The following is a 27,921-nucleotide window of genomic DNA, read 5'->3' on the forward strand; positions in this document are numbered from 1 at the left end:
TGACAACTTTACGATTTGAAATTATTCTAATGTATTTCAGATGTAATCAGTGTGAAAATAGATCTTATAATAAAAGGTAAAATGCCATAATAAAATGTTCTACAGGAACATTTGTTTTCCATCAGGGACATTTTTGTTTACCCTATTGTGTCATAATGAGCAGCATTACTATTTATTCACAGCTGATTGTTGATCAAGTTAGAGTGACTCTTTCGAGTTTAGTGAGAACAATGATCTCGTGAATCTCTCCAGAGTGTGATGATCTCATATGATGTGGAAGTGAATGCTCCTGCTCAGGGACTACAGGTGCAAATTAGCTCTTAAGCTAACCCTGGCACATTTACATTGATATTGATGTTGATTAATGTGCACTGTCCCTGATTAAAAAATAAATAAATCAAATAAAAAATAAATAAATGATGTGCTATACATTCACCACCATCCAGATGATCAGCAGCACTCTGATAGGTGAATCTAGGTGAAAGCTGTGACTCATCACGGATTTCATCAATTAATTTAGATTCAGTCATGAAGGAGACATGCAGGTGCATGAGTGGAGACAAGCTAAAGGAGGGTTTTTTGACTCAATGAGACAGTTTTGTAAACCGTGTATTTATTGAACAGTAATGGAGAGATGACCCATTGAGCTTGTCATATAGCCTAGGCCTACTCGTAAAAACGGGAGCCTATTTCCATCGCAAAGTTATTGCCATTTTAATGTATCACACAGAGCCTGCTAGAAAAAGGCACTGCTGGAACGCACAGAAAAGGTCCGCCTTCTGGACCACAAGCCTAGTTTGCTGCGCGGCGATTGGCTGAGGGAAGGACGTCTCCGATTTAATTGGCTGCGAGGCGCGTCGCTCACAGGAATGGCGATTCTGCTGCTATAACCAGCTGCTGAGGCGATGAACACGGAGGGGAGCCTCTGAAGAACTGTTGATGGTAGCCTACATGGCTATCCCGCCATCAGCATCTGCCTGCGGATTTGGTTTCATCGACACCAAAGGCACTGAGTGAGTCGTGTCACGACGCAGGGCTCCTGATGTTTCTCCGTCTTCCACATCGTTTTCACGGGCAGCATAATGATGCTCTCTCCTCTGCGCTTCACCGAGTGAGGACGAGCTGTCTCACCTACTAGGCGACTCACGCATCACATCGCAGGTAAGAGGGCTTCTTCTTCGTTGGTTTTAAGGATGGACTGGGCTGCAATGGTTGATGATGTCTGTGTGAAAATCATTCTAAAGGCAAACGCTATTTGTGGAGCTTTGTTGTGCAACGCTGTCGTGGACGTGGTGGCCCGTGTAGTATTATGTAGCCTACCTAACCGACCACGTTATAATATATAATATGCACTGGTTACTGTGTGTAGGCTGAGAAACGCGTGGACAGCGGTGGAATGGTGGTGCGCTCCTCAAACGCAGCTGTGATGAGAGACGCAGTTTCGGTGCAGAGAGCAGCCTACAGTACTATCCCCCCCCCCCCCCCCCCCCCCCCCTCTCTCTCTCTCTCTCTCTCTCTCACACACACACACACACACACACACACACACACACACACACACACACACACACACACACACACACACACACACACACACACACACACACAGTGAACGTGACCGGTGTGTAGTCAAAACTTACCATTTTCAGCGTATAGCAAGTTGCTACTTGCTACTAGCAACGAACTAGAGTTGTTATTATTGTTGTTTCATAGCGACCGACGGATTTGAGAGCGACACGTAGGGAGCGGAAAATAAATGCATTAATGGGCGGAGCCGGTCGCTTGGAGCCAATGGCAGAGCTCGCAGGGAGCGGAAAGGGATTTTCTTCCACTGCCGACCCCGCCTCTTGAGTTCCTGTTGCACCACATTGAAACAGGGCTGCCCCCACAGGTTAGAGAAAGATTTTGTTTTTTGTTTTTAACCGATCGGGTTCTCAGATTGGAAAATTAGTGACATTCTCTACATGTCATTCAGTCAATGTTGAATCTGATAGGCTATAATACAATCATTAGTCTGTCCATGTTTCTATGATATACAGGTTAAATGCCTACAATGCAGACACTGATTCTAATTTCTATGGCACGTTATACTGTAATATCTTGTTAAGATCTAAACATCTGTGCCATGCTTCATTTTTACAAGACATTTTTCCCGAGTATATGCTGTGCCCCAGCTCCTCTGCTGGCCTAAGCTCTAGGCAAGTGGTTCTCAAACTCTTTTGGCTTCAGTAATCTAAATCAGTACCCTCTTTCCCTGAGTTCTCAATCCAATTACTCTCTTTAGCCGACTACAACATTTTGCTTAGAAAACGGCAAGAGAGAAATCTATAGCATGTGATGCAATGAATGAATGTTAAACCACCTTTTGAAGGATATAACATTACAAAATAAGAAACGTGTGAAAGAGTTGCAATAGTACCTCCTGAGCAGATTTATTTCCATGATTTATTCTAACATCTTTCCATTTTCCCCTTTCTTTCAAGTGCCCCCTGTAGTACCTCCACGTACCCCTAGAGGATCTGTACCCCAGTTTGGGAAGCACTGCTTAGGCTATCTTTCGTGTATATTTATTTGGAGATGATATATTGATTTAAAAAGGGAATCCAATCACTTCCCAAAGGCCACTGCATAGCCTTACAGTAAGTGACACATATATTTTTTTATCTTTATTGTTTATTTGACAGGGACAATGCACAATAAATATATTGCACCAGAAATAGCTATTAGCTAATTTGCATCTGTTGTCCCTGGGCGGGAGAAAACGGCGTCACAATAAACACAAACATGAACATACATAAAAAAACTGCACTCCAGAAACACATCAACAGACCAGTGCACAACACAACACATGGCCCTGGCATCCACCTATAAAGACTCGTAGGCCGTGGAGTGTTTGTACGCTGCGTAGGACAACGCCCACACGCAGTTTGAAGAACTCTGAAGCTCTGAAAAGAAAAGAGAAAGGTGTTGGTACACGGGAAGCTGCATCAACAGAAGGCTATCAAACTGTGCTATCATTTGCTTTGATGGTTCCACTCAAGCCACATCCACAATACAAAGAGGTGTCTAATCATGTTGGTCATGTGACCACATCCACAATACAAAGAGGTGTCTAATCATGTTGGTCATGTGACTAGGCGAGATCTAAGCCTTTGCAAATGAATATTCTGAGTCATTTTCTCTTCCTAAAACACCACGGATCAGCTTGACGCGTGTAACAATGCTGCATAAAAAGAAATACGTTCTTGGAAATAAACATACAAAATAAAACAAGAGGAATGGAATGCACGATCAAAATAAGGACTACCGGTAGATGTTTAGCAAACGGGAAGAATGTGTGAGGGAGTTGTTTGTTAGGCTGTGAGACGATCAGCCACTTCAAAAAAGACATGTTGCATTTAGCAGCAGCAGAGAGCTGAATGGCTCAGTTACAATTAATTATCCAGTGGGTGCAATTAACAATGGTGCAGACCACCATTGTTTGGATATTAGATTTAGATCATATTCAGTCTAGATTGTCCTGCTTGCAGTGTCCTGTCTCCACACTGCAGGGTCCATGTGTGGGTGGTGAGATGCAAGCAGATGGGACAGGAGGAGTGTGTGGAAGTCATGCTTATGTCATCTATGATTTAAATGTGTCCTGAAGGAAAATGTTGACTTAGTACATTTGCAGCACATGTCCTAGTTAGACGCCATCTGTGCCAGCAGCACCCGAGCACTGTGCGTGTGCATGGGAATGACGGGACGGGGGACCTTGGAGTGACCCCTCCCTCCTCGCCATATTTTAATTTGAACCCCTTGCCTCTGTTTTCTCTCTGCTCCCTGCAGGTCTGACTGTTTGGAGGTTTGGATAGGGGCTTGAGAAGGCCACCAACAAGATAGTATAAAGGAGTTAGGATCCAGCTGAAGTCAAGGGAGAAACAACAGGAAGTGGAAGATTGACTCATAGCTATTAAAAAAAAAGAGTTATGATAAGCCTGAGAGAAGAGACAGCTGAAGTTTAGAAGAGGAATGAAGATGGGTTGTGGTCAGACGCTTGCCAGACGTCTCCTGGACTCTACAGCTCGCCTTCTCAACCATCGGTCAAAGCAGGGCTCTCCTCTCTAAGCCCCGCCTCCTGCCTGGTCCAAGCAGCCAGTTTCACCTGCTGGAAGAGCGCCCCCTACCTTGGTGATGTGATGAATAAGTTTGAAGTCCTTGGCATTGTGGGAGAAGGTGGGTGGATGTCAACAGTCGTTTCTATGTTTTAGAAATGTGAGTGAGGAGCGTGCTGCATGTCTGCGCGCTGAACGTCTGCGCGCTGAACGTCTGTGTGCTACACGTCTGCGTGCTACACGTCTGCGTGCTACACGTCTGCGTGCTACACGTCTACGTGCTACACGTCTGCGTGCTACACGTCTGCGTGCTACACGTCTGCGTGCTACACGTCTGCGTGCTACACGTCTACGAGCTACACGTCTACGTGCTACACGTCTGCGTGCTACACGTCTGCGTGCTACACATCTGCGTGCTACACGTCTACGTGCTGCACGCCTACGTGCTACACGTCTGCGTGCTGCACGTCTACGTGCTGCACGCCTACGTGCTGCACGTCTACGTGCTGCACGTCTACGTGCTACACGTCGCTGTTGTCCTGTCAAAAACCTCATACTCCATTCTTGATTTTGATTTGGATCTTTTAATTTCATTCTCAAATGACATGCTTCTGTATGGGTGGAGACAATTGATCACTGATGGAACTATTTGTTTCGGAATCAATTTCTCTAGGCTACATTGGGTCAGGTGGTTTGGGAAGTTTAGGTTCAGGTGTTTTCAGTAGTTTCCACTGTACTTGTCAGCCACAAACGTTGTCTTCTAACTAGCTGACAGTGTGTGGTGCCAAGCCTCATCTCTTTCAGCTGCTCAGTCAGAACTAGACTCTGAATCCACCTCTGCCTGTTCCAGCAATCCAACATCCAATTCATATTGCTCAGCTTGGAGTTGATCCTGTAGTGTGAAAACATTCTTCTTCCTGTGTTCTTGTGGACAGTCATCACTTCACTGTAGGAGCCTAATTAATTAATTAACGTAAAAAATGTTCTGCCCCGTTGCTGTGTCCTTTCGCTCTGCACCTTTCATCAACCTTTCCTTCAGAGCATTTCCCAAATTGTTTGTGTGCGCGTGCGTGTGTGTGTTTGTGTGCGCGTGCGTGTGTGTGTTTGTGTGCGTGTGTGTGTGTGTGTGTGTGTGTGCGGCTGTGCGCGCGCACACGTGCATCACAGAACAGGAAGAGGAAGGGCAGCCCTTTCTCCCCTACATGTCCTCCATGGGTGCAATGCATTGATGGCTGCTTACAAAATGAAATCAATGAAAATAAAACTGAAAGCGTAAAACTACAAATGACTCTTAGGGGCCGTGTCCACAGAGAGGTTTTGGTTTCAGCACCCGCTTTCCCCGTCGACAACATTTTGCAGGAGAAACCTATTATAGCATGTGAGAACCCAGGAGAAACCTATTATAGCATGTGAGAACCCAGGAGAAACCTATTATAGCATGTGAGAACCCACAGGAGAAACCTATTATAGCATGTGAGAACCCACCTTTTGAAGAATAAACCTATTATAGCATGTGAGAAACCTATTATAGCATGTGAGAACCCAGGAGAAACCTATTATAGCATGTGAGAACCCAGGAGAAACCTATTATAGCATGTGAGAACCCAGGAGAAACCTATTATAGCATGTGAGAACCCAGGAGAAACCTATTATAGCATGTGAGAACCCACCTTTTGAAGAATAAACCTATTATAGCATGTGAGAACCCAGGAGAAACCTATTATAGCATGTGAGAACCCAGGAGAAACCTATTATAGCATGTGAGAACCCAGGAGAAACCTATTATAGCATGTGAGAACCCAGGAGAAACCTATTATAGCATGTGAGAACCCAGGAGAAACCTATTATAGCATGTGAGAACCCAGGAGAAACCTATTATAGCATGTGAGAACCCACCTTTTGAAGAATAAACCTATTATAGCATGTGAGAACCCAGGAGAAACCTATTATAGCATGTGAGAACCCAGGAGAAACCTATTATAGCATGTGAGAACCCAGGAGAAACCTATTATAGCATGTGAGAACCCAGGAGAAACCTATTATAGCATGTGAGAACCCACCTTATATATATATATATTATAGCATGTGAGAAGCCACCTTTTGAACAATAGAACCATACAAAATAAGAAATGGAGTCAAAGCAGCCATTGTTTTTTCCAGTCAGTCAAACATCGTTCGTAGCTGATGATTCCAGCTAGTTGGCTTCAGTCTAACGTGAGAAGACAGTAGTGTTTGTTCTACTGAAGTTCATTCACACTAACTGTGATCTGCATCAATGCTTGTCCATGTTCATTCATCCAAAAGTGAAATAGATGCACATAGTCAGTCTGAAGTTTTGAAGCCAATGGAGTGTTACTTTTTATGCCTCCGCGCCGGCGACTCAAAAACACACACACACACACACACACGCACACACACACACACGCCATCATCATCATCGTCATCATTGGCGGTCATTCGGAGCGGGTATGACTGTCCTCTCTGTTGGGTCGTCTACACACACACGTCACACACACACACACACACACACACACACACACACACACACACACACACACACACACACACACACACACACACACACACTGTATATAGGCTATATATATATTTATATAGTCCTGATTCTAAATATAGCTGAAGCTTGGTTTGACCCAGAGCCTTGTGTATACACTTGTATAGTATATTTGTATAGTATATACTTGTATTGTATATTTTCTTGTGTATACACTTGTATAGTATATACTTGTATTGTATATATTTTTTTTATTTACACTTGTATACACAAGGCTCTGGTTTGACGAAGAAAAACTATTTTTATAAGCATGAAATGAACGGCGGATGAAATCCCTTGGTGCGGACAGCAGCATCAGGTCATCTCTAACACACACAAGAGGCATCACTCTGCTCACACCTTTCAGAGCCAAAAGCATCAGTGGAATGATTTGCAGAACAGAAGACACGTACTGAAACGTTCTTTTAGGTCCAGAGTGAGACCTCTTATCATGAACTATACAGCTTTGATTTTAGCTTCCCCAACACTGGTTACAAGTGGGACAAGAGATAATATAAGACAAATATGTCCAGTAGATTTGAGCTGAGAAGGACCCGACACCAAGCGGCCCTGTAAACATTCCCGTTGGATCAGAACCAGAACCAGACAGCCAATAAGTGACAATGAGTCTCATGACGTCCATGTTTTATTTTCCACTTAAAATCTAATTGATTGAAAACATGATGAACTACAGGCACAAAGTGGGCGTGGTAACAGAGCAGCTGATACTGAGGGACACAAAGTGGGCGTGGTAACAGAGCAGCTGACACTGAGTGACAGATACTAACAGCCCTCCACTCCCCTTCACTTGTTACAAGCAAAGCAATGAAATCAGCCTGGATGGAAAGAAACAGAAAGCTATTCAATTCAACCAATGCAACTGTGGTTGATTGGAAAAACCCTGAGATGTTAGACGTCCCACTGAAACAGCACTTTGAGAGCATGTTGCTTCCTTCATTTCATGAATTGTGTGTGCAAATATTGGGGGCGGGGCATAAGGAGAGGGATAAACCAATGGAATGTCTGGAGAGAAAGAGGGGCGGAGTGATGAGATTGTGATGGATTTATTGGTTGGAGTCTGGTACATGATGAGGTCACCGCTTACAGTAAGATACACTGTAAAAAAAATAGTTGGAAATTACAATACAAGAAAATATTATTTTGGCATGGGCTATTGTTAATTAGGTGTACACTGACATGGAAAACAAGCTAACATGGGGGAAAGGATTTTTTTCAACCTGAAATATAGATTAAGTTCTTAGTATAGAATGCTACAAGGACTATGTGTGTGTGTGTGTGTGTGTGTGTGTGTGTGTGTGTGTGTGTGTGTGTGTGTGTGTGTGTGTGTGTGTGTGTGTGTTTGTATGTATGTATGTATGTATGTATGCGGGCAAGCCTGCATGTGTGTGTGTCCGTGTGTATGTCCGTGTGAGTGCATCCATCCAATCATACATGTTCACGGTCATAGGTGTGGGCATATATTTGTGTGTGTGTATGTTTGTGTGTACAGTATGTGTGCGTGTGTGTGTGTGTGTGTGTGTGTGTGTATGTATGTTTGTGCACGTGTGTGTATGTTTGTGCATGTGTGTGTGCGAGTGCACGGCACGTGCGTGCGTGCGTGCTGCATGTAGTGTGTGATGGAGTACATGCCTCAACCTGACCTATTAGTTATTGTTTTTCATTTTTCATATTCCCATTTCTTCTGCTCGTTCTTACCTACTGCCCTTCTCTCTCTCTCTCTCTCTCTCTCTCTCTCTCTCTCTCTCTCTCTCTCTCTCTCTCTCTCTCTCTCTCTCTCTCTCTTTGTCTCTCTCTCTCTCTCTCTGTGTTCAGGAGCATATGGAGTGGTGCTTAAGTGCAGGCATAAGGTAAGAGAACATTCCTTGTTGCCATAATAAGACAAACTCTTTTCTGTATTTGTTGATGGTTTGCAATATATTGTCATATGGGCACTGAGGCTTGGGTTCATGTAAGCTATAGAGGAGATGATGATCAATCAAACAGACAGTAAAACATAAGTGGAAAGAGGATCATGTGAAATTTGGATTCCACTCAGACTCACTCTGAGTTTTGAGGATTTTCGATAAGCTAACCTGATGTCTGAACAAATGCTATGATGACAAAGCAAGTTGTTCTGATCCAAGTTGGAGTGTGCTCTACTGCAGAGAGGTGACTGCATCACCTGTAGCAGCTGAACAGGCCATCATCACCAGAGCTCAACCTGCTCAGAAGGCTGAGGCCCACAGAGTCTAGGCTTTTCCATTCCTTCCTCCATTTAGATGTTGAAGGATTGTGAGATTAGGCTTTTCCATTCCTTCCTCCATTTAGATGTTGACGGTGAGATTGTGAGATTAGGCTTTTCCATTCCTTCCTCCATTTAGATGTTGAAGGTGACATTGTGAGATTGGCTTGTGGAGGATTTAGATGTTGAAGGTGACATTGTGAGATTGGCTTGTGGAGGATTTAGATGTTGAAGGTGAGATTGTGAGGTTGGCTTGTGATGGATTTGTCCAGATTGGCTGTCTGATGGCTGCTGAATTGACAAGGCCAGTGTAGTCTCTGATTTCCCTCTGCATATTTTCACTTGGTTTTAGGTGCGTTGGCAGGGCCGTAGCCAGGGATTTCGGGCCCCATGAAAGGATGTCCCAATTTAGAGGAATATCTCATTTTAAATCAGAGAGTTCCCCAAACTTTTGAGTAGACAGTCAGATTGAAAAAGTAGCCGGCTCATGTTCGCGGCGTTTGTTCCGGTGGTCCTTTTCCCAATTAATAAACAAACCTCAAATATGTATCGATGAGTGTGACAATCTCCCTGCAGGGCTTGACATTTGCTTTTTTGGCCACCTGCCAATATGGCTGCTAGAAGTTACCAGCCAATTAGAATTTCCACTAGCCAAAATGTTTTTTTAGAAATAAACCAGAATATGAGTGTGTTAATTTAAGCATAAGTATCAGTAAGTGGCCCGGGATTCTCAAAGCCTGTGTTGAGGGTCACACGAACAAAAATGCACTCTTGAAGCTAAATGAATCCAAAACCAACCAAGTAAATTATTTACATTTTTTTCTTCAATGTAGAACAGTCATTTCTTACACATGAGATTACTTTTAGCTTTTTAGTCATAAGGATTATTGAAAGATATTCCATATTCCAGACTGAAATGTTATAACAGAAGTAGAATATTGGCCAGAATGACATGAACATTTGGGCACTTATTCAGCGGGTATCTTGTATGTTGCGTTCAGGTGCACTGTAAAAAAAGAAGAAAAAAAATGGGGGGGGGGGCCCTGTCAGTCAAGGGCCCTTGGAATCGTCCACACTTTCGCCCCCCTGGCTACGGCCCTGCGCGTTGGTCTGTCGTGTGTGGTCGTGGTGATGTTTTAGAAAACAGGAACCAATGCAATTTTTTAATCACAAAAACCTTATTTTTCATGTTCAAGTCAAACTCATGCATAGGCCTAAGTACGTATATATCCACCATTTACTTGCAAAATAATCCTGAATTCAGGCTAAAAAAAAATTAATAGTACAGGCATGTTTGAATCCATCCACATTCTATTTGTCCTATGGGATGAGTTGAGCATCAGCCTGATCCTGGTTTGATGAGACAGGATTAAGATTAAAATTACTACAACTATTATTAGCACCTATATTAGATGCCTCATTAAGAGAGTGACAACAGTGATGTTAACTAAGGGTTTGATATAACTAAGGGTTTGATATAACTAAGGGTTTGATAAGTGTTTGATATAACAAAGGGTTTGATATAACTAAAGGTTTGATATAACTAAGGGTTTGATATAACTAAAGGTTTGATATAACTAAAGGTTTGATATAACGAAGGGTTTGATATAACTAAGGGTTTGATATAACTAAGGGTTTGATAAGTGTTTGATATAACTAAGGGTTTGATATAACTAAGGGTTTGATAAGTGTTTGATATAACTAAGGGTTTGATATAACTAAGGGTTTGATATAACTAAGGGTTTGATAAGGGTTTGATATAACTAAGGGTTTGATATAACTAAGGGTTTGATAAGTGTTTGATATAACTAAGGGTTTGATATAACTAAAGGTTTGATATAACTAAGGGTTTGATATAACTAAGTGTTTGATATAACTAAGGGTTTGATATAACTAAAGGTTTGATATAACTAAGGGTTTGATATAACTAAGGGTTTGATATAACTAAAGGTTTGATATAACTAAGGGTTTGATAAGGGTTTGATATAACTTAGGGTTTTGTTATAACTAAGGGTTTGATATAACTAAGGGTTTGATAAGGGTTTGATATAACTAAAGGTTTGATATAACTAAGGGTTTGATAAGGGTTTGATATAACTTAGGGTTTTGTTATAACTAAGGGTTTGATATAACTAAGGGTTTGATAAGGGTTTGATATAACTAAAGGTTTGATATAACTAAGGGTTTGATATAACTAAGGGTTTGATATAACTAAGGGTTTGATAGAACTAAGGGTTTGATAAGTGTTTGATATAACTAAGGGTTTGATATAACTAAGGGTTTGATATAACTAAAGGTTTGATATAACTAAGGGTTTGATATAACTAAGGGTTTGATATAACTAAGGGTTTGATGATGTAGCTGAGTGTATTCTGGAGGCGAGCCTCTATGCACTGATGAAATTACTTGCTCCGCATTGTGTTGGGCAAAAACAACAATCAATTTGAATTCTGCAGAAAGGTGTGATTTATCCATTAATAAATGAAATCTTCAGGTGCTCACAACATTTTTCGATATTGTTTCACTAAAGCTGAATTCATTTCCTAGAAAGCACTTTATGAACAATGGTGTCCAATGCAATCCACTTAAAGAGCAGAACTAAACAGTCAGGGTGAAAGGCCCAGGTAAACCGGCTCACGTACTGTGAGCCACAGAAAAGAAATGAACGCCATGGGTTCAAGTTGTGCTTGTGACGTGTGATAGGTGCTTTCAGACCGCAGGAACCTTTTCATAGTTCTACTAGGAACAGTCCTAGGAACTCTCCCCCTTTTTGACCGCAGAAACAAGGAACCATAGTAGTTCTTAGAATGCTGTTTAAACCTTAGAGGAAACTTTTTAGCTCCTACTTCAGGGTAGGTACTTTTCCCAGAGCAAGAGGAACCTTTAGTGGTCCAGACATAAGTGTTCGTTGATTGGTTGAACTTCACTCATGTTTTTTAGCCGCTAACGTTAGCTAGCTAATTGTTAGCCCAAGTAGTATCAATCCCCCGTGAACTCTCACTTGCTTTGCTGTGAAGCTACTAGTAGCGGTTACCATGCTAACCAATGGCAGGCTTACTTCACTTCATCGTTCCTATGGTTCCAAACAGAAAAAGCTCTACAGGTCTGTAGTTCTCAGAGAACGTCTTATGTTACTGCATGTTGCAGGTCCGGGACACTTCTAGCTCCAAACTGTGTTGGAATCATGGCCAGGGATTGGTTGCCCAAAATCCTGGGGTCACCAATCAATTAACGACTTTAATTGATGGGTGCGCCCACCCAACCTGACTTTTGAAAATGAACCACTGTCTCATTTGTGCTACGATCATCAGTGTATCAACAATTTCGCTAAGTTACATTCCTCATTTCTCTCTCTAAAAAGACACATCAACATCAAAGATTTCTTGCACAGCAGACAGGAACACCTACACTGTTTCTCTTATTTATATCTCCCCTGTGTCAACTGTCATTTGACTTCTGTATCCCAGCTGGTGCTATCAATCACTGTTGATTCTAGATCTCAGCCAATCACACTCTGTAACTACATGAGGCGGAGCCAAACCACCACTTAACCTGTACTTTGTGGGTTCTTTGGATCTGCACATTCATGAGCATAATAACACACATTCATTTGAATGTATATATTTATGAGAAACAAAACAAAAAGGGAAAGCATGAGGGAGCTGCTGCAGGGAGCCAGAGGAACAGGCAGCAGACTCAATAGACTTTGAGATGTTTCATGGTGTTGATGTTCTCATGTATTTCTGCTGCAGCTTTCTTCAGAACCATGCGTGACCATTCAATACAAGCACCAGCAACCAGCGCGGCTGAAAAGTGAAGCCAATGCGGAATTGCCTTAAACCTGCATTATTTCTAATGGCCAGCAGGAGGCGACTCCACTGGCTGCAAAAATAAGTCAGATTGTATAGAAGTCAATGGGAAAATGACCCTACTTCTCAATTGATGACCTCAGTAAACACTTTCCTAATTAGTTTATTGTCTCAGTCGCTAGTTTCAAGTCTTCTTCATTACAGCATCATGTTCCTTCTGTAAATTATGGTCTCATTTAGAGTCAAATAGACCATAAAGCAGGCTATGATTTGGGGCGTGATTGACAGGTGGCCTGTCAAGTGATTGCACAGCTCGCCCATCATGGACCAATAGCAGGCGGCACTGTGGCAAACCCCTGGTCAGAGACGTGTAGATACAAGAGTCGCGACATCTCCATTCACTCCAATGAACCAGTTTGTTACTCTCAAGAGTTCCAGGAAGTAAGGTTCTGGATTAAGCAGCACTGTCGAGTTGCAGCAAAATAGATCGTTTGTGTTGTACTTTTTTTTTTTTTGAATCAAATTGTACATTATCAGCTTTATTGTAGCATTCAAAAGTAGCGCGAGACCCCCTCCTGGCTGTTCATTTGCTAATGAGTCACGCATTTTGCTCCTCCACTGACCCATTCTACCCTAAAGCATGGCACCCATTCTATTCTATATTTCTATATTTTCTATATTTCTCCATCATATGATTGTTCATGATGTGTTATTATTACTACTGTAATTTGCTACTGTTGTGTCAGCTAAAATTATAATAATAAATAATAATAATGAATTTTATTTGTATAGCACACTTTCAAATCAAAACTGACATCTCAAGGTGCTTCACAAGAGAAAGTACAAGCACACAGAATAAAAAATCAAATAAAAATAAAAACACTTAAATAGAGGATTAAAAACAGGCCCTAGTTGAACGCAGCGTGAAAAAGGTGGGTCTTTAGGCTGCTTTTGAAGGCAGCGAGGGAGTCCGAGGTCCGGATGGATCCTGGGAGCAGATTCCACAGGCGTGGCCCCAGTGCACAAAAGGCACGGTTTCCCATGGTTGAGAGCCTTGTGTTGTGCGTGTAGTGGGATTGCAAGGAGATTTTGGCTGTCAGACCTGAGAGTCCGGGATGAGGTTTGGCGGGAGAGGAGGTCCCGGAGGTAGGTCGGCCCGAGGTGGTTGGTGGCCTTGTAGACGAGCAGGAGGGTTTTGTAAATGATGCGCTGGTTTACTGGTAACCAATGGAGGGAGTGGAGGACTGGGGTGATGTGGTGACTTTTCCGGGTTTTTGTGAGGACACTGTTTTGCACATATTGTAGTCTCTGGATGTTTATGGCGGGGAGGCCTGCCAGCAGTGAGTTACAGTAGTCGATGTGTGAGGTGATGAATGCGTGGACCAGTCTTTCGGCATCAGATTTGGAGAGTGAGGGCCTGAGTTTGGAGATGTTCCTCAGGTGGTAGAATGATGTCTGGCAGACCGAATTTATGTGGGCATCAAAAGACAGTGATGTGTCAAATTTAACACCGAGGCTGGTGACAAGTGAGGAGAGCGGGATGGAGTGGTTGTCAACGGTGATGTGGAATTAGCTAGACATATTTTCTGTGAAGCCCTCTGAGACATGCTTGTGAATTAGGGCTATACAAATAAACTTGCCTTGACTTGAGTGACGCCACTCTCTCTCTAAATTGCTCTGCCCCTGGTTAACTGAGCGAGACAGATGCCTTGTTCCGCTTAGCCAGTCAGAGCCCTGAAGCCCCGCCCCTCCTGTGACTTTGAGCTGAGCAGCTCGCTGTTCGCTTCTTTAATAGTCAAAGTTTATTATTGAGCGTGTCCAAATTGCACCAAATCTGACACTGCACGTCGTTATGGGTCAAATCTGACACTGCACGTTGTTATGGATCCCCAGCAGCAACACAACCACCAAATGTGAAGAAGGAGATTGGACAAACTGTTCTGGAGATGCGAAGGACATACAGAGATTCCTTGCTTTATGAAGATGATGATGAAGACAGTGTCAATATAAGTTACTGAATTTGTCCTCCGATGTTCTCTCAACCCTAAATGACATGAAAAATTCAAAAGGGTCATGAATTATATACTGAATGAAAATGTAAATATTGAAGTGCTTGCATTCTGCAGCCATGGCCGACTCCATGAAGCTGAACAGGGTAAGCAGAACAGAATTCTGAGGGGAAGATGCAACCCAACTGAGGCAGAACACCGCTACTAGCTAAATGAGGGAGAACATCGCTACTAGCTAAATGAGGCAGAACACCGCTACTAGCTAAATGAGGGAGAACACAGCTGCTAGCTAAATGAGGCAGAACACCGCTGCTAGCTAAATGAGGCAGAACACCGCTGCTAGCTAAATGAGGCAGAACACCGCTGCTAGCTAAATGAGGGAGAACACCGCTGCTAGCTAAATGAGGCAGAACACCTGAGGCAGAACACTGCTGCTAGCTAAATGAGGCAGAACACTGCTGCTAGCTAAATGAGGCAGAACACTGCTGCTAGCTAAATGAGGCAGAACACCGCTGCTAGCTAAATGAGGGAGAACACCGCTGCTAGCTAAATGAGGCAGAACACCTGAGGCAGAACACCACTGCTAGCTAAATGAGGCAGAACACCGCTGCTAGCTAAATGAGGCAAAACACCACTGCTAGCTAAATGAGGCAGAACACCACTGCTAGCTAACTAGCTAAATGAGGCAGAACACCACTGCTAGCTAAATGAGGCAGAACACCACTGCTAGCTAAATGAGGGAGGAGAACACCACTGCTAGCTAAATGAGGGACAACACCGCTGCTAGCTAAATGAGGCAAAACACCACTGCTAGCTAAATGAGGCAGAACACCACTGCTAGCTAACTAGCTAAATGAGGCAGAACACCACTGCTAGCTAAATGAGGCAGAACACCGCTGCTAGCTAAATGAGGGAGAACACCGCTGCTAGCTAAATGAGGGAGAACACCGCTGCTAGCTAAATGAGGCAGAACACCACTGCTAGCTAAGTGAGGCAGAACACCACTGCTAGCTAAATGAGGCAGAACACCACTGCTAGCTAAATGAGGAAGAACACCACTGCTAGCTAAATGAGGCAGAACACCACTGCTAGCTAAATGAGGCAGAACACCACTGCTAGCTAAATGAGGGAGAACACCACTGCTAGCTAAATGAGGCAGAACACCACTGCTAGCTAAATGAGGCAGAACAGCACTGCTAGCTAAATGAGGCAGAACACCGCTGCTAGCTAAATGAGGCAGAACACCGCTACTAGCTAAATGAGGGAGAATTTGCATTATAAGACTGGCTAACAATGCAGAATACAACTGACATTGAATATGGCTCACATTTCTCTCTTCCGACATTCCAAACATGTATTTTGCCTCTCCGTGTTGCATCTAGGTGGAATCAGTCTCTCACTGAACGTATTCCTGTGTTTGACTAGCATGCCGTGGAGTGGGTGCGAGTCGTTGCTCATGATGGAGCGTAGCCTGGACAACGTTCTCTTCTCTGACACCGCAGTCAGAGAGCCCAGGTCCAGCCCCACAATGTCCCTGGCCTTACGGATCAGTTTGTTGAGTCTGTTGGCGTCCGCTGCCTTCAGCCTGCTGCCCCAGCACGCAATAGGATACAGGAAGGCACTAGCCACTACCGACTCATAGAACATCTTCAGCATGGTCCGTGTGCATGGTTCAGTGTGATTGACAGGTCGACTCGCCTGTCCAGATGGCGCAGCTCGCTGATCACAGACCACGCGTGTGATCTGTGCAAGACTGTCATGTCATGGTTGTTACAGTCAGACTTTACAGTCATTGGCTTCAGCCAGAACGTCCATTGTTTGGGGCTGATCCAACAACCCTGTTGAGCTACAGTATAACTGGCTATGCTACATTACATTACATTACATGTAATGTAATGTAATGTAATGTAATGTAATGTAATACATGTACATGTAATGTAATATTACATTACATTACATGTAATGTAATATTACTGTCTATGCTGGTGTGAGAAGACTATTTGTGCGTTCACATGCTGGTGGGAAGCTCTGCCATGTGGGACCTTCAGGTCAGCAGCAAAACAGCTTTGCAGGAAGGAGTTATTTTGCAGGAAAATCAAACTCAGAAGATAAGAACGCAGAAACATGGACACCCTGAAATGGATGATGTCGATTTGGGCCACAAGCTAATATAACAAACCTTAACACATTCACTGCCAGACGTTTTTTTTTTACTGTAGTTAGCTTCTGCCAGAGGGTTTTTTTGAGGATTCTGGCTCATCTTTCAAGACCCGAGGATTCTTTTCTGCTAAGATTTTGTGAACACACAATATCTCAAAAGAACTAATAGAATGTGTGCTTTCTCTGTCTAAAAGAGTTAGTTTGTAGAGTTAGTAGTTATGTAAGCATTAGCAGTTGAATACAGCATGGTTTCAGCGTCAGAAAAATTATTCAGAGATAAACGGCTTTTTGTGAAATTCGATAGAACAGTCACTTTAACCATTCATTTTTGGCTCTCTCTCTCTCTCTCTCCCTCCCCCTCTCGCTCTCTCTCTCTCTCTCTCTCCCTCCCTCTCGCTCTCCCTCCCTCTCTCTCTCTCTCTCTCTCTCTCCCTCCCTCTCGCTCTCCCTCCCTCTCTCTCTCTCTCCCTCCCTCTCGGGAGGGAGACGCACTAGGTTTAATCCTAGTGAGAGGGGGAGAGGGAGAGAGAGAGAGAGAGAGAGAGAGAGGGAGGGAGGGAGGGAGAGAGAGAGAGCGAGAGAGAGAGAGAGAGAGAGAGGGAGAGAGCGAGAGGGAGAGTTGCTTCCAACTCCTCCCTCCGTGGGCGTTCTTCTTGGCTGCAGCGGCCGTCACAAGCTTGTCACCAGTCTCACTGCTTTGCTGCTGTCCTGTGCCTGTCTGCGCGGCCGCTGTTTGAGGAAGTCTGGATAGACTCGCTCGCTTCTTGGAGTTTTGGTTGAGAGAAGCTTTTGCGATTCTGGTCATATTTATGCTGCGTGTTTCAAAGTGTGTTCCACCTGTAATCTATTATGCAAATTTGCAATCCCGCATCGCCAGCAATCAGCGCGAAAATGAAAGCGTTTTCCCCCATCCATTTTCATGAGAATGGCTGGGGTGAGAATGGCGTGACAAGTTAAAAAAATGCTTGCCTTCCTCTAGTCAGGAGAGCACTGTTGCCACTTAGTGGGTCGGTGGAATGGGTTGTAAACGTTCGGTGGCTCCAATAATTATATAAGAGATGTAAAAGGGTTAGATGCACATCCCACGGTCAAAAAAAAAAAAATCATTTTTTTGACGTATTAATACGTCATTGGCAGTCAACCGTTGGATTATTTTTGACGTATTAATACGTCAATGGCAGTGAACGTGCTAATATAACAAACTTCATTTAAACGAATATTAGTTATGATCATAGACCGTAGAAAAAATATGGACGAGTCACCGTGACGTCACCCATTGGTTTGTGGTACATTTTGAACGATGCACCAAAGCACGCAGAGAGCCGGACTGCTGCCACGGTGCTGTTGGAGCGAGGGGATTTCCTCTGGCAACACCCGCAAATGCTGACTTGTGATTCAGACCCTCCATCACCGTCATGTTGACATAAGACTAGATGACACCTGGCTGTCAACAGGAAACAGACTAGATGACACCTGGCTGTCAACAGGAAACAGACTAGATGACACCTGGCTGTCAACAGGAAACAGACTAGATAACACCTGGCTGTCAACAGGAAACAGACTAGATGACACCTGGCTGTCAACAGGAAACAGACTAGATGACACCTGGCTGTCAACAGGAAACAGACTAGATGACACCTGGCTGTCAACAGGAAACAGACTAGATGACACCTGGCTGTCAACAGGAAACAGACAAGATGACACCTGGCTGTCAACAGGAAACAGACTAGATGACACCTGGCTGTCAACAGGAAACAGACTAGATGACACCTGGCTGTCAACAGGAAACAGACTAGATAACACCTGGCTGTCAACAGGAAACAGACTAGATGACACCTGGCTGTCAACAGGAAACAGACTAGATAACACCTGGCTGTCAACAGGAAACAGACTAGATAACACCTGGCTGTCAACAGGAAACAGACTAGATAACACCTGGCTGTCAACAGGAAACAGACTAGATGACACCTGGCTGTCAACAGGAAACAGACTAGATAACACCTGGCTGTCAACAGGAAACAGACTAGATAACACCTGGCTGTCAACAGGAAACAGACTAGATGACACCTGGCTGTCAACAGGAAACACTTCATCCCCATCCACTTCAATACTCGCATGTGAATGGCAACAGAGTCACTTTGCTTTTGGAATGAGTCTCGTCCGCCTGGCACTGTGCCTCACTGTACTTGCTTTGTGAACCGTTCTGGCAGCCATGTTGAGGGGCGTGGCTGAGGGGGCGTGGCTGAGGGGGCATGCGCTTGGCATCTTGTCGAGCTCGGGAGGAGATGTCGACTTTGAAAGTTGGCAACGTCTTACTCAGTAATGCCTTTAACTCAACTCAGCATGTCACCTTATGAAATACTCTGTGTCCAATATAACTTCAGAAACAAACTCAAACTAATTAAATGTCAAGGTTTGTTTGATCAAGATTGGCCAAAGATCGTCTATTAGCGAAAGATCCTCACTTTCTCTAATAGCTAATAAAGAGCACTACACGCCCTGAGCCACGCAATGCAAACAACCTCTATAAAAGCTATCTGGTCCCTAAATCTTCCCCAATACCTACCACAACAATTTGGACAGATCTGATCTTTTTCCCAAGTGGCACTTTGTAGGCTAGTAGCCTAAAAATGGGAATAAGAAAGGCAAAAAAAAAAATGCTATATAAAAAGAAAAGTAGAAAGGATAGTGTCACTGTTTTCTTTATTTCTTTTGCTGTATAAAAAATGAAAGAATAAGCTAAGAACTATGTTTTGTAAGCATGATGTCACCTTGCCAAGATCGCTGTCAAAAAACAGGTGGAAGAAAGGGAATGTCGCCCCCTAGGTCCGGGATATCTTTGACCCTCCCCTGCCTGGCTGTCCCGTACTCTGTTCACCCTCCCCTGCCTGGCTGTCCCATACTCTGTTCACCCTCCCCTGCCTGGCTGTCCCGTACTCTGTTCACCCTCCCCTGCCTGGCTGTCCCATACTCTGTTCACCCTCCCCTGCCTGGCTGTCCCGTACTCTGTTCACCCTCCCCTGCCCGGCTGTCTCATACTCTGTTCACCCTCCCCTGCCTGGCTGTCCCGTACTCTGTTCACCCTCCCCTGCCCGGCTGTCCCATACTCTGTTCACCCTCCCCTGCCTGCCTGGCTGTCCCGTACTCTGTTCACCCTCCCCTGCCCGGCTGTCCTGAATTTTCCTCACTTATTTCATCCAGCCGATGTTCAGCTTCAGAAGTAAGCATCATCTATCTAGATTAGACTCATGGAATTTGACAGTGCATGACAGCCGCACTCAGAAAATATGAATTTCTCATCTCTCACACCTCATGGGAAGAGCATTATGTGAAAGCTGGTTAGTTGCACAATATTACATGGTTAAAAATTATTTATATAATAACAACAATAATAATGATAATAATAATAATGATAATAATAATAATAATAAGACAAAACAATAGGCCTACATGGTAAAATGGGACATTTGTATTTAAATGTATATCACCCTTGTGATCTACAGCAGATCTTTTATCTGAAGCACAATGCGTTCAAAGGCTCCACAGGTTTCGTTCTAATTCTGCATGATGTCCTATTGATCAGATACTTTTCTCCTCCATCTTAATTTGTGTCTCACACAGTGTTACACTTCTAACGGGACAACAGACTGAGCTTGTGCCGTATTGCAAAATTAATACTTGCAAGAATTGTTTAAAATGTGTAAGTATGACCTCCGTATGACCTCAGTATGACCTCAGATGCTGTAAAAGACTCGACTCCGGGGGAATTTAAACGTGAGCAGAGCCCCACCTTCTGTGAAGCACGGCATCGTGTCGTGACGTTGGGCAAACTGGTCCATTACTCTCCATCATCCAGTGAGCCGTGACAGTTAGGAGAACATAGAAGCCATCAAATATTCTGCTGTCTCTGTCGGTCCCATCTGTTCTCTCTCCTCCACCCAAAGTCAATCAACTACTTCAGAGTGGAAGGAAAATAAAGTGAACACAAAGAAACTTTGCAATCTATCTTAGCCCATTGATACCTGATGCAGCATTTGCGTGTATATCCCTCATTTGTGTGTGTATCCCTTTAAGCGTGACACGGTTCGCGGTCTTAAAGGGATACACACACAAATGCTGCATCAGGTATCAATGGGTTAAGCGTTGGCATCATTTAAAGTACAACCTAAAAGATCTTTATGAGGATCTGACTGGTACTACTGCAGCATTGACGTAAATAACATGCAATCACCAGCATAACGGCTTATACAGATATCATGTTTTATTTACAAACACATCACAATAACCGGCTAACCAAATACAAGTCGGGGATTGGTCACTTCTGCCTCTAGCCAAAGTACGGCATGTTACGTCATTAAAATTTCAGCCTGTTATCAAATAATGATTTCATGCTTGGAAGTGCTCTCTACAGTCTGTTTCTCAAACAGTGTTAATTAATAATTCAAAACAACACACACCAATAGGAACAGTCATCTAATTAGTCAAGTTTCCCCATATCAAGCGATTTGATGAGCATAGATTAAAAGGTCCCATATTTTTCAATGTTCATGATTTTGTTTTTAAGTATGCTATGGCTCAGCATAAGAATAATGCTCTCGGGGATCTTTTGCAAATACATGTAGTTTAATGAAAGGGGGCTTTATTGTTGTCAGTTCAAACGGCCTGTATAATGAGGATGGATTCAAAGAAAAATACAATAACATGTACATTTTAACCATTTGTACATTAAACATTTTTGATAATAAATGCTTCAAAATAGTTAAGAAAGAAATCGATAATACATTTACCATAGATGAAGTCAATAGACAAAGTCCTTTTTCAACCAGCGTTCACCACTTCTTTTCCTGACTTTGTCTTCAAATTGCTGCTAAGCAGCTAAAGCAGGCTGTCAGATGTCTAGTCACTCACAGCACAGCAGGTCTTGTACGTGTTTAAATTGCACTTCACGGAGCAGCCTGAGGAGGCACTGAAGAGACGAGACCTGCCTGTAATACACAGGAATCGGAGTCAAGACAAGTTTGCATTTATTTTAAAGCAGCTACGAGCAAGATTTTCGATTGTTATTAAACAGTCTAAATTTAACATCGATGCATCACATCTTACCTCTAATAGTAGACGAGACCAACGCCGAGTAGTCTCGCTTGAACGCCGAGTGAATCGGCCAGTGTTGTCTTGATGATTAGTCTGTCTGCGGCCGGGGCAGATCAGGAAGTGAAATGAAATGGTTTGCGGCAGCCACTTCGGCCATAACCACAAAATAACTTCCAAACAAACTGTTAGAATATAACAAGAGATGTTCGCGAGAGTAGCAAGCCCCTGCATGGCGTTCTCCATGTTTATGGTCGCTAGGCAGAGCGAAACGGTTGAAGGCAGGCAGCTGCCCTAAACCGTTTCGTTTCACTTCCGGGTTTATCCGGCCCGCCGGTAGACAGACACAGACTCTATAATCATCAAGAGAGCAATCTCCGATTCACACGGCTTTGGTCTCAGCTACGATTATAGGTAATATGTGATGCATCAATATTATAATTATACTGTTTAATAACAATCGAAAATCTTGCTCGTAGCTGCTTTAAGTCAAAAAAGCTCAGTCAACCACAGTCTGATCTGCTGGCCACTGAGCAGCTCCACTGGAGCGGTTGGGGTTAAGGGCCTTGCTCAAGGGCACCTCAGTGGTGCGAATGATGGAGGGGCAAGCGCTGCCTTTCATTTATCCCGACCCAGATTTATCCTGACGGTCCCGGGAATTGAACCGATGACTTTCCCGGTCACAAGCTCGCTTCTCTAACCTTTAGGGCACCACTGCCCCATTATGCATCTCAGACCATGGCAACAAAAGCTGTTTAGCTTTGCTGCAAGAGAGCCGTTATTTTTACTTTCCTCAGCTGAAAGCAGGGCAGAGAGAAGAAGTGTGCGTCTGTGTGTGTGTGTGTGTGTGTGTGTGTGTGTCGGTGTGTGTGTGTCTGTGTGTGTGTGTGTGGGGGGGGGGGGGTTGATGGAGAGGGGGAGAGAGAGACATAGGTAGAGACTATGTTGATGCTAAATAGGTCACCCTCCTATGAGTATATGCAGAGGAGAGCCGTATGGATGAGAAAATGGTAGGAAGACTAGACTGCCTCCTCTGGGTACTCTGAGTACTGCGCTTTAACCAGGATGCTCGACTTTGTGGAGACTCCATGTTTGCTGGTGTGTGTTGTTTTCCATTAGTGCACTTACAGCTAAGGTGACCAGATTTCCCAAATGAAAATCGGGGACATTTTGTGGTCTGCTAGGGGTGCCCAGGGGGGGCTGTGCCCCCCCGGCTTTTAGAAAATTGTGTACATTTTACAGTAAAATGTATAAATCTGGTGCACTTTGAGAGCAAAAGTAAGAGGCTAGATCTATGAAGAACTTTGTGATTTTGAAACAATTGAAAAAGAAGCAGTGGTTACTAATGGTTACTAGTTATCTGGCACATTTTACCACAAATTAGACAGCCTTGGTATGGGAAATAGGCTACTGGTGTATTGTGTAGAGTGGCAGGAACATAGAGAGGGACAACTTCTCCCTTTGACCTCACCAACTGGTGGATAATTTATTTCCACAAAACAAAAACATTACAGTAGTGATTTATTACCTCAGTAAACACTTTCCTTGAGTTTAGGGTGTCGCTCACCAGTTTCAAGTATTCAATGGCCACATGACCATATTAACTGCTAATTTAATATTAAATGCTGACAAAATAATTTAAAAAATCATGTTAACACGTTCACTGCCAATGGCGAGTTGACTCGTCAAACACAATCCAGCGGTTCACTGCCAATGACGAGTTGAGACGTCAAAAAAAAAAAAAAAAATTTTTGACGGTGCTACGTGGATCAATGCCCCCCACGTCTCCTATAAAAATATTGGAAGTATTGAATGTGTATAATCTATTTTACCGACCAACTAAGTGGCGACAGTGCTCTCCCGACAGAGAGAAAGCCAACCAAAAACAACACACACACACACACACACACACACACGCGCGCGCGCACACACACACACACACTCGAGTACCTTTGAGCATAAATAAGACCAGAATCGCAAAAGCTTCATCAAAGCTCTCAACCGCCCGTTTTACAGTAATCCAGACTCGCCCGAGAGCCGCCAGCAGCAGCAGCACAGACGAGCAGCAGCAGAGCGGAGTAGGCTACGCCTCAAGATTGGAAGAAGGGGATCGCGAAGGAATTTCTCTCCCGTGTCAAACCCCCCCCCCCCCCTCGCCTCTCCTCTCCTCTTCCCCGCTCCTGCGATTCCCTTCTCTTTTTTTGGGGATCTGTGAGGCAACAGAAACTCGCCTGTGACAAAACACTGCAAAGCCACCAGAGACACACCTAAGGAGGGAGGAGTTTGGAGACACACACACACACACACACACACACACACACACACACACACACACACACACAAACACAATACAGTATACAGACTTGCCCAAGGGCACCCATAATCACAGGCACGTGAGGTGGTTCTAAAAATCCATTTATCTCAAAACTCTCTGAAACTCTCTGAAACCATGCTGTACTCAACGGCTAATATCTACATAACTACTAACTCTACAAACTAACTCTTTTAGACAGAGAAAGCACACATTCTATTAGTACTTTTGTGAACTTTGTGTTCACAAAGTCCAAACAGAAAAGAATCCTCGGCTCTTGTAAAATGAGCCAGAATCCTCAAAAAAAACCTCTGGCAGAAGCTAACTACAGTATTGAAAAACGGCTGGCAGTGAATGTGTTAATACTAAAAGGCAATTTTAATGATTAAAATTGTAATCTAGAGATAAATATGACCTATTGTGTTAATTTAAACCAGGGGTTATCAAAGTTTTGATGGCTGAAGGCCAATTTAGGGAACAGTAGGCTAATGACTAGATAACAATGATCCATCGCCAATCATGTTAAAAATTGACATTTTTTTCAATGGAGTTTGGTGTACATAAAAACGTTACTGACTTCTCTGCAAAAACGTTTTGAGTTAGTTACTCCACTTACTTACCAGATAGCTTTACTGTACTTTTAACTATTCAAAACAACTGGGATGGATAACCCGCTGAATGGGGTCCGGTAAACAAGGACGGTAGCAAAAGCAGCAAGCAGCACGCCGCCTGTCGTTCGCCACCTCTGGGGCTTCGGTTGCGGGGGCTGGGTCCTGGGAAAACCACGGCACGGGCAGAGGGAGAACATCTACTCTGTGATCTACTCTGTCACACACAGGCAGCACTTTGCACAACGTGCACAAGCACAACGACAGGCTTTTGTGGTGCCGCAAATGCTCTGTTATCGAGTTTCTTCCCAGTATTATTATTTGACTTTGTTGCCAAAATCGGGGACATTTTCGGGGACAGCTCCAGCCGGGGACAGAGCACCGAAATCGGGGACTGTCCCCGAAAATCGGGGACGTCTGGTCACCCTACTTACAGCTAACTCTAGTATGAATGATGTATAGCCCACCTTACACTATGTGTTTGATGGTACATTTAATTTGTCTGGAAAATGTGTGTGAGCATTTTGTTCTGCCACTTGAATGTACTAAGAGATGTTGTATTAGCATGTGTGGGTGTGTGTTGGGCTGATGTGTTATTTATCTAGAATGTGTCTTTTGGGAGTGAGAATAGCAACAGCCTACTGTACATGCTACTGCTAGCATGATGCTACTGCTAGCATGACGCTAGCAGTGTTTCCATCTTACCACCTGCCTACTATACATGCTACTGCTAGCATGATGCTAGCAGTGTTTCCATCTTACCACCTGCCTACTATACATGCTACTGCTAGCATGATGCTAGCAGTGTTTCCATCTTACCACCTGCCTACTATACATGCTACTGCTAGCATGATGCTAGCAGTGTTTCCATCTTACCACCTGCCTACTATACATGCTACTGCTAGCATGATGCTAGCAGTGTTACTGTTTCCATCTTACCACCTGCCTACTATACATGCTAACTGCTAGCATGATGCTAGCAGTGTTTCCATCTTACCACCTGCCTACTGTACATGCTACTGCTAGCATGATGCTAGTGCTAGCATGATGCTAGCAGTGTTTCCATCTTACCACCTTCCTACTGTACATGCTACTGCTAGCATGATGCTACTGCTTGCATGATGCTAGCAGTGTTTCCATCTTACCACCTGCCTACTATACATGCTAACTGCTAGCATGATGCTAGCAGTGTCTCCATCTTACCACCTGCCTACTGTACATGCTACTGCTAGCATGATGCTAGCAGTGTTTCCATCTTACCACCTGCCTACTATACATGCTAACTGCTAGCATGATGCTAGCAGTGTTTCCATTTTACCACCTTCCTACTATACATGCTACTGCTAGCATGATGCTACTGCTAGCATGATGCTAGCAGTGTTTCCAGCTTACCACCTGCCTACTGTACATGCTACTGCTAGCATAATGCTAGTGCTAGCATGATGCTAGCAGTGTTTCCATCTTACCACCACCTGCATCTCTCGTCGCTATGAATGAGCTAGCTGGTTTCATGCTAATAAAGCAGACCTTGTGTTGCATACAGGTCAACCTTCAGATGTTTTCTTTCAGGTCAACTGGAATACCTTGAATTAGCGTCACTTTAAGGTGGTCATCTTGGAGCTCCATTCTTTTTGGATTGGGACTAGCCAACATTGTTGGAGATAAATGGGCATTGCTGTGGTTTTTATGTGGCGCACTTCAGAGAAATCACACTTCACTGTCACCAATACTGTGACTTTCGTTTGCTTTTCAATAGAGAGGCAAAGTGACCGCCTACTTCCTGCTTCAGCACTGTACCAGTGAATTTCATCCGCCATTTATTTTCCCATAGACATTTCGTAAAATGCTTGTAAAAAATAGTTTTACTTCATCAAACCAAACGGTTCAGCTATATTTAGAATCGGGAGAGACCATAGAACATTTCACTCGGACCAAAACTTAAAAAACGACATAAAAAAAATATTTTCTTTAAATCCGCATTTCTTTTTACATTTTGGTCCGAGTGAAATGTTATGTGGTCTCTCCTGTTTCTAAATATATCTGAACCGTTTGGTTTAAACAAACAAAAAATCTCTGGTACAGTGCTGAAGCAGGAGGTAGGCGGTCACTTTGCCTCCCTTTAACTTTTCTGTTGATGACATTTGAGTTTCTGTAGATGGCGCTCTCTTCTTTGTCTGTTCAGCCATGGTGGCTATCGGTTAGCTTGCTAACTAGCCAGTTCTTCTTCCATTCATAAAAAATAATAATAATAAAATGCCATTGTTAAATGGGCTGTATTTATAGGGTGCTTTTCTAGTCTATCGACTACTCAAAACACTTGACAATAGCTGACATGCAGCCAGTCACACATTCACACACTGACAGCGGCAGCAGTCATGATGCAAGGTGTTAACCATCTGGTCGTGGTCGGGAGCACTTCCTGTGCGCCAGATTATTTCTCCCGGGAAAAAGCCCACATGGTGTTTATGACAGGAAGTATAAAAGCATCAATGATCTGGGTGCTGCTTTCACAGGCTCAGAAGGTAAATCAATGAAGGGTCAGAGAAGGTTACGAGGGCAGGAGGTTGAATAGAGAGCCAAAGTGAACATCTCTTCCTGCTTCAGCACTGTACCAGAGATTTTCACCCGCCATTTATTTTCCCATAGACATTTCGTAAAATGCTTGTAAAAAGAGCTTTACTTGTTCAAAACAAACGGTTCAGATATATTTAGAAACAGGAGAGATCGCATAACATTTCACTTGGACCATCTCTCCCGATTCTAAATATAGCTGAACCGTTTGGCTTGACCAAGTAAAACTCTTTTTATAAGCATTTTATTTATTAAAATAAACATTATTTATTTTAATTCATTAAAATTAATTTTGATATTCGAATATTCTTTTCATTTTTATATTCGAATATATATTCGAATATAGAATATTCTTTGACAGCCCTACCACCTGGACGTCCTGCCTGTGTATTCTGAATTAGCGTGTGTAACCGAGAGCGCTGCCTCGCCCTCCCCGACCAGTCGGGTGTTCTGCAGAACCCTCACACAGTGCACTCCT

General features: G+C 43.5%; 1 protein-coding gene across 1 annotated transcript in view; it reads left to right on the plus strand.

Annotated features, from left to right (window-relative positions):
- Nucleotides 1-3,940: 3,940 nt before the first annotated feature.
- Nucleotides 3,941-27,921, plus strand: part of LOC310790851 (cyclin-dependent kinase-like 5) — a 62,915-nt gene continuing 38,934 nt past the window's right edge. The window contains exons 1-2 of the mRNA XM_083652557.1: nt 3,941-4,215; nt 8,479-8,513. Of these exons, the coding sequence (XP_083508683.1) occupies nt 4,179-4,215; nt 8,479-8,513 (72 nt within the window). The 5' untranslated portion in view covers nt 3,941-4,178. The remainder of the gene's footprint in view (nt 4,216-8,478; nt 8,514-27,921) is intronic.

The sequence above is a fragment of the Poromitra crassiceps genome, assembly GCF_964638095.1.
Source record: "Poromitra crassiceps genome assembly, chromosome: 16".
Lineage (NCBI taxonomy): Eukaryota > Metazoa > Chordata > Actinopteri > Beryciformes > Melamphaidae > Poromitra > Poromitra crassiceps.